Source organism: Agrilus planipennis, unplaced genomic scaffold (genome assembly GCF_000699045.2).
Source record: "Agrilus planipennis isolate EAB-ADULT unplaced genomic scaffold, Apla_2.0 scaffold1, whole genome shotgun sequence".
Taxonomy (NCBI): Eukaryota; Metazoa; Arthropoda; class Insecta; order Coleoptera; family Buprestidae; genus Agrilus; species Agrilus planipennis.
In genome coordinates, this window is record NW_020442466.1 from 3,990,864 (window position 1) to 4,004,180 (window position 13,317).

Sequence of the window (13,317 nt, forward strand, 5' to 3'; positions counted from 1 at the left end):
TCCCTATCACCGCGTCCCCAGCCTACTATTTAGATGTGCTATTGTGACCGCTTTTCGTTTGTTTCTATGCGAGAATGACATCTGTTGGATTGTTTTTAAACAAGTGACGATATAAAACTAAACAGTTTGATTTTTAATTAATTAATTTATTTCTATGGCATTTTCATTTTGTTTGTATCAAGAACTAAAGTTTGCCTGTAAAATTCATATTTTCTTTAACGAAAAAGAAAAAAAAACATCTAATAATTATCGATCTTTCAAATTGACTTTGTTACATTGAATGTACTAATTGGTACCGAGTTATGTTTGTGTTTGGTTCTCGTCCATTTTTTTTTTGTTGCATATTTGAGACTAATTGATACAGAAATTTGGTAAGGTTTGGAATTTTAATGTTTTATTGACACCATTGCAGGCACCAAGACAAAGAGGAGACAGTTTCCGTTAGCAGTACATCTACTGTCAATTCTGTTACAACGAGTACTTCTAGCACCCCAACGAACACCTCCCTATCACCCACGACCAGTCCCTTGCCCAATAGTCAACCTGTACGAAGGTCAGTCAATAGTCATTACTTTATTTTATATGTTTTTTTTATTATTAGATTCATTATCTTTACACTTTAATTTTAATAAGAATGTATGCAATTGTTTTTTTACAAAGTTTTAGATATTACAACAATAAGTTTAGTATTTATACACAAAACAAATGAAAATTTTGAAGTCAGTCAATTGCCAGTCGTTTCTTCTTTTTTAGTTCATTTGTTATTAGATGTGCGTATTGTTTTACTTTGTTTTGTTGTTCTTTTGTCGTTATGACCGTATGCTCTTTTAATCGATCGCAGTGGGCTGAAGTTACCTGTCGGCGCAAACGCACCCGCTGCTGTCGCCAGTACTGCCAACACAAACACTTCCGCTATCTCCCCCTCTTCCGGTGGAAACAGGCTTACCGTCATTAAAAATTTCTTTAAGTATGCGTTGTCGTGTTAGCAATAATTAAAAAATTAATATAATAACAATAGAAAAAAGAAGGAGGTTCCAATTAACAATAACGCAGAGTTTGATTTTGTTTTAAGAAACAAAACAACAGTCAGCGTAACAACGTTGCTTGTTTATATTTGTTTGTTTTTGTTCTGTGGTAACCGCGCATGCCCGACGAAATCTTCCTAGCTGATTTGATGGCTTTAAGTAATTTGATTTAATAAGATGTTGTTTATAATTTTCGTGTGATTTTCCGTGAGAGTGTTGTCTAAAAAAAGTAAATTGTGAATTAATTGCTTGTATTTTCGCAGATCGTTTGTTCCTCCCGTTCGGGACGAAGAGAGCGAGACCCAGAGAAAGGCTCACGCGAAGAGGGTCCGAGAGACGAGGAGGTCAACGCAAGGGGTAACGCTGGAAGAGATAAAGTCAGCAGAACAGCTCGTCAAAAAGAAGAACCAATCAACAACAACGAACGCCACCACCAACACAGCCAACAGCGAACAAGTAATTTCCCTAATTTGTTACTTTTTACTTTGCTTCAAATCGATTTATTGTTGGGAAACATTAACTAACCCCGCCCACGGACCGACACGGATTTTTTTTTTAATCTTTTTTAAATACGTACTTTTTAATATTCACGCTCTGGTGAGTCCAAATTGGTTACACGATAATTGTAAATCGTTTATTTATTGCCTTTTTCCTGAATTAATACGCGACAAGGCTCTTAGAATCGTCAGAAAATAAATAACAAACGAAAACAAAATAATGACGATATAATAATAAATGAAGCGCGTTCTGAAAGCCTTGTGGTTCGTTTGGTACCATTTAAAACCGCTTTATTTTGCACTAACAGCCAATAGGAAACGGTAAAGGGGAGCCGACTAACAATGGCATATCGGTGACCGCTACCATAACAACGGCCACGACCACAGTTCCTACGCCACGAGCTAACGACGAATTGGCGCAGCCGGTCCACGAGAGACGGCCGTCGTGGCGGCTACGTGTCGACAACGGCAGCAAGGTCAGTCAGTCACTTTTTTTTTCTTACGAACTTATACGTACATGTATAACGTTTAACGTATGCCACGGTCGTGCTTTTTTGGCTTTTGTTTATCGCATGCGCAGTCTGCTTTTATTCAACTGACACGCTTATTAAACGGAGAAAGGTGCTTAACTGAATTCTGTTACATTTTTAATCGATTAATGTATTTTATTGTCTATAAAGTACTTTATGATGTAATTGAGTATGTTATTATTATCCTTCTGTAGTAAATTTGGTTTGGCACCTTCTTTTTTTTTGTAATGTACGTTCGTTTTTTTTTACAGGTTGTTGTGCTTATTTTGTTCTTCAGCTTGTATTGCGTTAGTCATCCGTTTTTTCATATTTTTATTCTGTTGACATTTCTCCTACTGTGTTACTGTACAAAGATGCGCACATTTTCTATTGCTTGTAAATAATTTTTTTTTGTTGTATTTAAGGGTAATGTTAAGCAGCGTACTATTCATGTAAAATTAATTGTACGATAATTCAGTTTCGGATTGCGTTTTTCGTTTGTTAGGGGCGAAGGTTATTATTTATTTGTGTTTTTTTTCTGATATCTTTTGTTAATAATTCAGAAACAATTGGTGAATGGGAAAGACACTACGCTCGTGTAAATACGCCGCACAATTACACAGATACATACGCACGTTGCTAAAAAAAAGTTGATCTTGAATACATTTGTTTTCCGTTTCGTAGGTAATTTGATTTTTTTGCTTCGAGTTTTGAAATTGCAGTGTAGCTTTCTAAACTTTTTGTTTTGGTAATTACTATACATGTAGATGTTTTTCTGTTGTTTTTATGCATAATAAATGTTTTTTTTTATCGAATTTTTAACTTTTTTTTCACAACAAAACACCTTCACTATCACGTTAACACTAACCNGAATGTATACCACATATAATGGCTTTTAGCATTATTAAGAAAGAAAAACTATTGAATATTTTCTAACAACTTTTTTACACATATGTATAGACATGTATGTATGATAAAAGCACCTTAATCGGTAAATTTGCGATTTGCGTTACGTCCAAACAGTGCTGTACGAATTTGGGGAAGAAGTTGTGCAGAAATAAGTCCAAGACGGGCTTCTAAGGTGTTGCTTATCTTTATCCTTCCACCATGAGCATATAATTCGATTCCTCCAGTGGTGTCAGCTGGAAGATTATTTTCTGGGTCGACTTTTAAAACAACTTCTTTGCCTATGGCATCCTTGTACTTCTTAGAAACGTCTGGTAATAACGATTCCACAAGAGCCTTGTCCTGTGCTCGAACTCTTACAGACACGTTGGTTTCAAATAACTTTTAATGCAAGAACCAATTAATAAGGTGATTTTTTGTTACAATTTGTATAATATTACCTGATAGAGACCCTGAAGAATTAGGGATTTCAAAATTTCACTATATTTTGGAGTATTGCGAGTTACTTCACCTAGCCTTTTGCGAGCATCATCAAGGACTTGATATACATGATCTTCTCTTACCTTTAAAACCTTTAGACGGGCCTGATTCAACATGTTTGAGGATTGACTGTAATAAATAAAATCAGTGAAATAATAGTGAAGAATAACTCTCATAAATACATTTTCTTTTGCAGTTCTACTTGTTTTTCCTTCTTTTCATAATACTCCATTATTTTCAGGCGTTGTTGTTGAACAAGACGTCCTTTCTCAATATTAAATTCCTCTTCAGCTTTAGCATCAATTTCTTCAGCCTTTTCATTGGCCTCTTGCTCAATGAAGGCCATCATGTGCTTGATCTAACAAATCAAAGTTAAATTAATTCGTTTAGAAATATAAGTAACTAACGATAAAATGGATGTAGATGATCAAAACTTTGTTAGAATACATTGGACCTAAATAATCATCATTACTGGTTATTTGGGTCTCAAAAATACTATGCTCACATTTCACTTTAAAAGTTGAAAATAAAATTCACTTACCTGTTTCTGAACATCTGCGTCGCTTAAAGCCATGATTGTGGTTTATTTTAGGGAATTATTTCTAAAATGATTGACTATTTTGAAGAATAATCTTGACAACGCCTTTACAAGAACCACTCGTTGTAATAGAGGCAAATTGACAGTTCATCATATGATTATATTCACATGACATGACAGTCGAATAATCGCCACCTATTAAAAACTGCGTGTACTATATGTAATTTATTTAGTAGCTACCTCACTTGAGATGGCGCTGAGCAAATGTTAGATACAGGATGATTATTTTAATTTGGTAATGTTATATATTTTAAATGGTCACGTTAAAATGTAACAGTTTTAAAACTAAAATGTAGATAATTATTTTAGCAATTGCTGTTACAGAAGTAAAGAAAGAATGACAGAATTGAAGAATGTTTAGAAACAATTAAGTGAGACGCTATTTATTTATTTTCATTTTATCTATCTAATAAATGCAATAATATCGTAAAATATCATTTTTACAGCTGCATAGACTAATTATCATGATTACTCGACTGTTTGCCAAATTTAAATAATCACCCTGTATATTACATAGTGTTGTAGTCTGGCTATTATACGGGCGGTGGCGCTGCAATCAAAATCCTGTAATAACTATAATGACGCCATAGGTAAATACTGTACATATTTTCTGTGATTATTAGTATTCTGTGGTAATAAGATGGTGTTTGGGGAGTGCTAAGTGGTGTTAAATAACATGTCCATGGAGACTCGTTCTAGTTCAGCCCTTTTTAAAAGGGCTGAACAATTAAAAAGATGGGAAGAATCGGACACAAATCGTGAATCAGCATCGCCCAAAGGCAAGCCGAGAAAAGTGAAATTTTCGTCGGGCTGTGTGTTTTTAGCTGCGTGTGCCGCGGGTGACAAGGATGAAGTTTTGCGATTACTGGAAAAGGGAGCGGACATTAATACTACAAATGTGGACGGATTAACGGCCCTTCATCAGGTAATAATTTTTGCCGTTTCTCTAAATGCAAGTCCTTCGTCCACCTGTAGCAGTGTTCTGGATTTAATGACGTAAAATGTCAATATGGCTTCGTTCAGCTGAAACGTTAAAAGTAAATAAATACAACGAGAAATAATGTTTGGATCCTCTAAACCAGGAACTCCAAATGTTTCCATTAATCTAACTTATAAAGCACATGAAGCTCGCTCTCGGAAATGTCTCTAAACTGTGTCAGTAATAACTGTGCTGTACATTTAAATCTAGTTTTACCTATATATACGACTACAAATACCTATCTTCAGTTTCAAATAATGAGGTTTAATTGGGTACCTATCTTCCATACGTTTTGTTTATTTAAATGCCTATAAGTTTAATTCATTAAGAGAAAGAACAATGTAAACACCTATACACCTATGTATAGAAAGACTATTTTACTAAACGAGATAACAAGAAATAATTTTTACTTCCTATCAACGTTAATTAACCATTATTAAAATACTGAAGTTTTTTCGTTATTGTTGTATTAAATCAGTATTTTTTTGCTCTCAAAATTGATAGGCAAACAACAACTTAATCCTAATTTTTCGTTGTGTGTATACAAACAACCCTAATAATCTTCAATAACTTTTTTTTTCTATAACATTACTAGGAAAAAAATATATTTTTTTATATGATAACTGATTCACAGGAACTTAAGATTAATGGTCTAATTAATGGAGACTGTGGTTAATTGTAATAATAAGTGTATGAGTATTTACATCAAACAGGTCACAGAAGATTGTGGTAATAATTAATGTATTTAAGTGGTGAGACATACAATTATAACCATCGACTTAATTGAGTTTCTTGACCTTTTACATATGTAAATATATGTCATGTGTTATATACAATTAGTTCTTGATCTTTAAGCCAGCAGCTAAGGCATTGTTGAATTACTTTTTTAAACTCATTTACTTACTTAAACTCGAGCAAAGCCCAAACAGGTACCTGTTAAAATTTTGTAGTTTACCTTTCAAACAATTTTACAAGTCATTTAATGAATTTTAGACCTAATTAATAAAAGGCTGTTAATTTTTTTCGAATGCGTAATTAAAAGTGTGAAAGTATTTTTAGATGTTGCTTTTAATAGATGTACATGTTATTACAGAACGTTTTACATTTGTAAAACAAATTAACAATAAATTTGTTGTTCGATTTGAATATGACTCATGTTATTCTTAATTGACGATACATGGGTTGTTCAACTCTGATAAAGTTTGATAACTGTTCGAATTTATAAATATAACACATTATTTGCATGTTTGTATAACTTTCTAATCGATAATTACAATGCCTCAGTTTAATAATTGGTATTACATTTTTACTAACGATAAATAATGGACAGGTTTCTATTACGAATTTTTATCTTTTTTTTTGTGCAGTAATAGTTATATAATTGTTATTCCAGGATAATATTATTTTCGAAGTACATGTGCCATTGGCACATTAAACTTTAAACAAAAAAAGTGCTGTGCAGTTTCTTTCGTAAATTGTACAGATTTATAACGTACATAGTCTACATACATGTTATTACACCTCGTTTCAAAAATATACATTCATGTATGTAAAATAAACTCGTTGATGTACAGTACTTAGCAGAAATGTACACCCTGTTTGAGGGTCCTCAAATAATTATTTTTTCAGCACTAATGTGTTAAATTGTACCGAATTGCTTTAGCAATTGATCATTTTCAAAAGGTATATCTCAAAAGATAATTGGAATTAATTATTGTATCATTTTATTCCGTTATATTTTATTTTTTTATTAAGGAACCTTGTGTCCTTTAGGATAATTCAAATTGAGAATAAATATGAATTATCTGGTATTAAAGTAAAACTGAAATTGCTGTGATGCCTTTTTTGCATTGTAATGTATATTCAATATTGCCATGTATATAAAATGTGCAAAATCGAATGATAAATGGTGGCATGCTGGTCTGACGTCTGTTTTGGCCTCTTGCCATTAACTCATCGTCAGAAATAATTCAAGTATTGTATTTACAGGGTGACCCAAATTCAATATTTTTACGTAGAAAACAAACGAATAATCTTGTTAATTAATGCTAGACTAAATCACGTAATTTTTAAAACAATTATCGAACTCATTATTTACATTTTTTTTTCAATCTAGGCATGTATCGACGACAATTTGGACATGGTCGAGTTCCTGGTGGAAAATGGGGCGGACGTAAATCGGGGCGACAACGAGGGTTGGACACCACTGCACGCCACCGCCAGTTGCGGTTTCCTCTCGATCGCCAAATATCTCCTAGAAAATGGGGCCAACGTAGCAGCCGTTAATAATGACGGGGAATTACCCATCGACATTGCCGAATGCGAAGATATGGAGGACCTACTGCAAGCCGAAATTGAGGAACAGGGTATGGTATACTGACACCTATTTTGTTTAACATTCAGTTTTTACAATAATGGTCTTTTGTTTTAAACACAGTGCTGGATTTTCGTTCAATTGTTTAATGTTCGGTTGTTATAATTGTCTTCGTTATTCTACAATTTTAAACAATGACTTAACGCCTGTCAACTTTTTTTTTTGTTAAGGTATTGACTGTAATTCAGCCAGACTGGAAGAGGAAAGGTTAATGTTGAAAGATGCCAGGGATTGGATGGCAGCGAAGAGTCCCCAAATCGACATGGCCCATTCCAAGACTGGAGCCACCCCTCTTCACGTTGCCTCTGCCAAAGGATACATCAAAGTCATGAAGTAAGTAAGCAAGTAAAACATTTGAAACAGATTTTTTTTGTTTTCCATTGCATTTGTTTTTTTTTAAGTTGTATCGATTTATTCGATTGCAGGATGTAGCTTGTTGGATTGATTGTTTTAGATTGTTGCTACAGTGTGGGGCCGATGTTGATAAGCAGGACGTGGACGGATGGACGCCACTCCACGCGGCCGCCCACTGGGGCCAAAAAGAAGCCGCTCAACTCCTGGCAGAAAATTTGGCCGACATGGACTGCAAAAACTATGTGGTAGGTCATCACCCTGTTTCTTCTTTTCATTTTTATAATCATGATGTTGTTTTCTTCTATTGTTCATATTTTTCTTTTTGAAGGGCCAGACACCGTTTGATGTTGCCGACACCGATATGTTCAGATTTTTGGACGACTTGAAGAAACGCCAGAACAAAGAAGAGGTGCTGCAAAGGCGGCAAGCGAAAAAGAGGGCGGAGATGCAGGACAAGGTAGAAACGGAAACGCCCTCTAAAGTTAAGAAGGTCGAGGTTGCTATCGAAGAAGGTGTCAAGAACAATAACAATAATAATAACAACAACAACGGGGGTGTAGGAGATGATGTTGGTGAGAATTGTTTTGTTTTTTATTTTTATTTGTTTTTCCTCTTCAAATTTTCATTATACGAGTCTTCTACAATTCAACGAACACTTTTGGTTTCTTAAATGTACTTTATAATATTGTCTTCTCGTTTCTATTGTTTTCTTTTCAATTGTTTGATTATTGGAAATAGTTTTCGTTGTATTGTTTTCGATTCGTTGTTGTTTTGATTATTATTTATTTTGTTTCTCTCTCTATTGTTTTTTTTTTGTTGTTTGCCCTGTTATTTGATCTATCTGTCTCCCTCCTCTTCCGCTGTACAAAGGAGGAATGGAAGTTTCTAGTGAAAGTGATTCGGATACGGAAAGCGGGAGCAGTAGTAGTGAAACAGGGTCGAACTCTGATACTAGTAGTGCCGATGAGGGTAACTATTTAATTTTGCGGAATGGGTCGAAACGTTGCTACTTTTTTCTTTTTTTTTTTCAATAATTGACCACTACTTTTTGTCTTTACCTTTTTGTATTTTCGTTCGAACACCTTTGCTCGTCTCTAAAAGGAATGCGTTACCTCGTCACTGTGAAGCATGCGCAGAACGTTGTAATTTTATTTCAGGGCACAAAATGCGTTAAGTATTTGTCTATTATGTATCTCGAGCCTGCGTATGTACATATACATAGGGTAAATAATTTCTGAATGGAAAATTGCATCATCTGCATCTGTTACTAATTTTATTTACTTCGACTAACCACTTTTCTGCATGGGTACATTACTTGAAGGTTTTTTTGCTGGCAATGTGCGATACGTCTTGTCATTTGTTCTTTTATTTTTTTTGTTTTTCGTAAATATAAACACGAGAAAATCGTTACGTTGCTGTTTGTCGCATGTTTACACGCAAAAAAAAGGAAAAACTGCTAATAAATAAAACAATTGCTTAAGGTTCATTGTCATTGCCTTCGTAACATTGGTGTCGATTTATTGCAGAGAAAAAGAATATGGTTAACTCACTAAACAAACAAAAAGATAATAATATAATCGCTAGCAATAACACGGAGGTGCCGAAAAGACCGTCCTCGGCAACGCCTTCTCCGCCTGCCGTCCCACCCAAGCCGCTCCAAGGCGGTGATGCCACCGCACCTCCTTCGACAGACGACAATAATGTTCCTAAGTGGCGCAAGCCACCACCCAGCAAGCCCCCCGTCGTTACCAAAGTCGATTCGCACGCCACTACTAAAACCGCTAGCTTTAGTAAGTATTCCTATTGGCTCGTTGAGAAAAAACGAAATGAGGAACCTCACCGCCTCTTGTTTTGTTTTTTTTTTTAATTTTTTGTTTTTGAGATGGGCGGGGAAGAACAGAATTACTGTAGATGTTCTGCCCTTTATTTATTATCAATAATTCGAGTTATACTTCTTTGCGAAACATTACATTTGCATTATTTATAGCCGTGTTTGTGTGTAGGGATAATAAATTGATTAGCAAGACTGGGTAAATTCCAATAGTAATTTTGTTTAATTTAGGTCATATTTTACCTGAATAAAAATTTATTACCGTTCGGTGAAAAACAACGTACGTAATAATCAAGCTAAAAGGGAGGAATAATATATTCCATCACGCCAACCTTTAATCCAAATAAGCAACAGGAAACATACAATTTCACTATTACTTCAAACATGCAATATAAAAAATATCGTTGAAAACGAAAGCGACAATTTTTTCGTGACCGATACCTAAAGAACCCCAGGAGATATTGATATCTGCCTTTAATTACGATTATTGCAAGCGTATCAATTGTTATTCCACCTGTTGTTTAAATATAAAACAGTTGCAAAAAGACTTACCAGTGATGACCAAACGACCTTTGGTGGCACTAAGTCTTGTTTCACCAGTAAGCCTATGTTTCGTACGACACTGGTATGATTTGTATCCATCTTCGGGTCCAACATCTCTGATATGAAGTTCACCAGACGGTAAAACCAAGTATTTGCTGTCTGTTACAAGATAAATTTGTTTTAGAATCGGCAAATGTTTAAAAAAATTTCCTAGTGCTAGTGAGCATGCAATTTTTACCATGCAACAATTTATTGTAATTTACTTGATTTTTAATTATTGTTAAAGCATGCACTTAAAGATTTTTTTTTGAAGGATTTACTTATGAATGACCAACAGTAAGTCAAATTAAAATCAGGCAGAGAATAACGGTCATAAAAAAAGAGAAATAGGTACCAGTGTAATATTATAAAAAAATATCGTTTTTGTATTAATTGTTCTCTGTTTGATTTTATTTAACTTGATGTGCATAATAATACAGTGTACGGTAAAATAGGGACAAAAATAGGCGTAAGAAGGATTAAGGATGAGGAAATTGGACACCCCAGATGCAATCAGTCAAATTTTCGAAAATTAAACGAACTTCACGGAAAACTATGCACTGCCCTGGTAGTTACTTTCGAAAATCTTAATATTAGACGACTCCTTTTCACTAGTGATGTGGAAAAACCAAGACTGTCTTTATACTGGCTAGACCAAGTCCAGAACGAACAAAACCAAGACCGAATATGCAAGACCAAAACCAAAGACGCAAGACTAAACGAAAAATTATTACTTCCTTGGACTTATGAGTTAAACTATTTGAAGCAACTTCAATGTATTCTTCTCTTGGAACAAAACATTTTGGGTAAATGAAATTTTCGGTTTTCATAATTATAATTTAACACTTAATATAAAAAGAAGAAACTTTATCATGGTTGAAATATTGAAACAAACTGATTTTTTTCAGCTTTGTTTACATGGACGGTGGACGCGGCGGAAAAGAAAAGTGTTCGAAATGTAGCGTTACAGACGAATGATGAGGATACAGTGGATAGAGACGGTTAGAAATGAAGAGGTATTAGAAAGAATAGGAGAACAGAGTACTTTACGGAAATCAATAAGAAATGGGCGAGATAGGTTGGTAGGACACCTTGTCAGGCATGAAGGTCTAGTCAGAGATATATTAGATGCAGAAACAGGAGTTAAGTGGAGTAGATTAGATTACTGTTGGCAAATAGTTAATGATGTAGAATGTTCTAGTTTTAGGGAAATACGAAGTTTAGCTAAGGATAGGAAGGAGTGGAGGTGCGTGTCCAACCAGTCTTAGGGCTGACGACTATAAGTCCTTCAAGTCCTTTGTACTATTTTTTTCGCTAAAAGGTCAATTTATAATAATAAGACCGAAAATTTTAGCATTTAAGACAATTATTGCACCAGTAAATAGCAAAATGTATGCTTAGAAGAATTATTTTAAAAAAACGCAAATATCAGATTAAATGAGCAAGACCAAGACTTAACACGCAAGACGAAGAGCAACACCAAGATTATACCAGCAAAACCAAGAACTCGAGAAACAGTCAAATACAAAACACTAACGAAAAGCTCGTAATCTACAATGAATATTAAGCCCTCTTTGTATCGCTATCTGTAATCATTACGACACAAAGGCATTACGAACGTGGAAGGTGGATCAAAACAAAAAAAAAAAGAAAAACGCACCGTAGTCAGTGTCCTGATGAGAAACAATTTCGCGCTTGTCATCCTGAATCCAAGAGGTGACGTAAACGTAATCGCTGACGAAACTGGGGATGTGACATTTAAAAATTGCCGTATTGCCCTTTAGAACACTTTCGTCCATTACATTTGCATTGTAGACTTGTGTAACGACTGCAAAGAAAAACGGAATCAAACCACAAACATCATTTGTTCACCCCAATCTGAAGGTATAGTAAAATAACATCAGAAAATCAGATCCAATTGTTTTTTGTTAAGAAAATTTTGTATATACAGGGTGATTACTAATTTCAGATTTCTCGTTCGTAAGATAACTCAATAAACTATTTTTTTTGTAAATATACGAAGTGTTTTTATTATTTTCATTTTAATTGAAACACTTCGTGTTAATAAATAGAGATATCGACAAAAATGCAATGTTCTTTTAACATCTATTATAATATATAGGGTTCATTTGTTTATGAACCACCCTGTATATACATGAATCTTAAGTGGAACAAAATAAGTGAACAATTGCTCTAAAGAAACAGGCATTTGAATAAATCTCTATTAATAGAGCAATCTGGAGTATCAGAAAGGTCAGACCCTGGGGCAGATTCATCGTATAACTAACTAGGTGCTTACTGCTGTTGTAGTACATTTAACTTGAATCAACATTAACAATATCAATTCTAAAATTGCTTCCTCTTAGGAAATGTAAACAACATTTACGAGTTGAACCAAAAATACACATCCAGCATACTAATAAGCAAGCTGAAAATGTGATTATTTCTGATGTATTATTTTCGATGTACCATCTACATCATGAGGAAAGCGAATTGAAGAACACATTCCCCAAGAAAAATCTGATTATATTTGAAGGTCTTAGTCCTTGTGAATAGTAAAATCAACAACCAAATAAAAAATTATAAAATAAACTCATTTAAAAGTCCCTAGAACAGTAGAAAGAAGATTTTGAAAACCTCGAAGTGTGCATTAGTTTTTTGAAAGGCAGAATTTACTTTACATCTGGAAGACAATCTTTATTTTTAGACATTTTCTAATTTTAAATGTCAAGGTCTTCTTCAAACAAATTCTACAATTTCTAGTCAAGTATCTGTGCAGATATTACAATTCGCAAAGACTATAAACTTTGTATAAATTAGCATTTTTACGACCATAATAAAATAAAGCAAACGAAACGAAATTTTATATAAATATATAAGTCAATGTTATCAAAAGAGAGATTGCCACTTGGGGATGAAATTCGGGAACACGAAAAGAAAGGATTAATTAAAAAGGGGCGTGTTAATGAAGTGTTTTGCGACTGATAATACCGTAGTCGTCAGTGGGAGGATTGTAATAATTATTGGCCGTATCCTGCCAGGAAATCACATCGACATGATCGGAGACGAATGATGGAATTTGACACTTAAAGACAGCTGTGTTTCCTTTAATAACAAAAACGTCGTAGACCTGCGCTTCGAAATACTGATTAACCACTGTAAGAAAACAAAAAAGGACAACA

At 34.2% G+C, this 13,317-nt stretch overlaps 5 protein-coding genes across 10 annotated transcripts in view; 3 read left to right on the top strand and 2 right to left on the bottom strand.

Annotated features, from left to right (window-relative positions):
- Positions 1–7,195, top strand: part of LOC108733832 (DNA-directed RNA polymerase III subunit RPC1) — a 21,994-nt gene extending 14,799 nt beyond the window's left edge. The window contains exon 26 of the mRNA XM_025981119.1: positions 7,111–7,195. The gene's annotated coding sequence lies outside the window, so the exon portion shown is untranslated. The remainder of the gene's footprint in view (positions 1–7,110) is intronic.
- LOC108733800 (protein phosphatase 1 regulatory subunit 12A) overlaps positions 1–13,317 on the top strand; it is a 35,042-nt gene that overhangs the window by 3,936 nt on the left and 17,789 nt on the right. The window contains exons 8-11 of the mRNA XM_025981120.1: positions 413–553; positions 842–967; positions 1,289–1,481; positions 1,831–1,998. Coding sequence (XP_025836905.1) covers positions 413–553; positions 842–967; positions 1,289–1,481; positions 1,831–1,998 — 628 coding nt within the window. The remainder of the gene's footprint in view (positions 1–412; positions 554–841; positions 968–1,288; positions 1,482–1,830; positions 1,999–13,317) is intronic.
- LOC108733825 (V-type proton ATPase subunit E) lies at positions 2,958–4,110 on the bottom strand. Its single transcript, XM_018465152.2, has 4 exons — positions 3,959–4,110; positions 3,600–3,775; positions 3,378–3,546; positions 2,958–3,318 (listed from the first exon to the last, which is right to left on the bottom strand). Exons 1-4 carry the CDS (start codon positions 3,989–3,991, stop codon positions 3,016–3,018), a joined length of 681 nt encoding a protein of 226 aa, XP_018320654.1. The 5' UTR covers positions 3,992–4,110; the 3' UTR covers positions 2,958–3,015.
- LOC112906629 (protein phosphatase 1 regulatory subunit 12A) overlaps positions 4,603–13,317 on the top strand; it is a 15,036-nt gene continuing 6,321 nt past the window's right edge. For 2 of the 5 annotated variants that reach the window (XM_025981121.1, XM_025981123.1), the window contains exons 1-7: positions 4,603–4,940; positions 7,111–7,360; positions 7,539–7,701; positions 7,823–7,967; positions 8,051–8,294; positions 8,593–8,691; positions 9,249–9,512. In XM_025981121.1, the coding sequence (XP_025836906.1) occupies positions 4,692–4,940; positions 7,111–7,360; positions 7,539–7,701; positions 7,823–7,967; positions 8,051–8,294; positions 8,593–8,691; positions 9,249–9,512 (1,414 nt within the window). In that variant the 5' untranslated portion in view covers positions 4,603–4,691. The remainder of the gene's footprint in view (positions 4,941–7,110; positions 7,361–7,538; positions 7,702–7,822; positions 7,968–8,050; positions 8,295–8,592; positions 8,692–9,248; positions 9,513–13,317) is intronic. The other 3 variants (XM_025981124.1, XM_025981122.1, XM_025981125.1) reach the window with 3 other exon arrangements.
- LOC112906630 (Down syndrome cell adhesion molecule homolog) lies at positions 9,638–13,289 on the bottom strand. Of its 2 annotated transcripts, none has more exons than XR_003232477.1 (2): positions 13,127–13,289; positions 9,638–10,255 (listed from the first exon to the last, which is right to left on the bottom strand). XR_003232477.1 is itself a non-coding variant. In XM_025981131.1 (2 exons), exons 1-2 carry the CDS (start codon positions 11,932–11,934, stop codon positions 10,059–10,061), a joined length of 336 nt encoding a protein of 111 aa, XP_025836916.1. In that variant the 5' UTR covers positions 11,935–12,225; the 3' UTR covers positions 9,638–10,058. The 2 variants fall into 2 exon arrangements, 1 of the variants encoding a protein (XP_025836916.1); XM_025981131.1 differs by lacking the exon at positions 13,127–13,289 and adding an exon at positions 11,796–12,225.

Bases quoted from the DNA above. Each gene is read 5' to 3' on its own strand.
- LOC108733825 (XM_018465152.2), bottom strand. From the start codon at position 3,991: ATGGCTTTAAGCGACGCAGATGTTCAGAAACAG. The intron at 3,776-3,958 runs GTAAGTGAATTT...TTGATTTGTTAG, and splicing joins ACGCAGATGTTCAGAAACAG to ATCAAGCACATGATGGCCTT. The intron at 3,547-3,599 runs GTATTTATGAGA...TATTTATTACAG, and splicing joins GTAGAACTGCAAAAGAAAAT to TCAATCCTCAAACATGTTGA.
- LOC112906630 (XM_025981131.1), bottom strand. From the start codon at position 11,934: ATGGACGAAAGTGTTCTAAAGGGCAATACGGCAATTTTTAAATGTCAC. The intron at 10,256-11,795 runs GTGCGTTTTTCT...ATCTTGTAACAG, and splicing joins TCATCAGGACACTGACTACG to ACAGCAAATACTTGGTTTTA.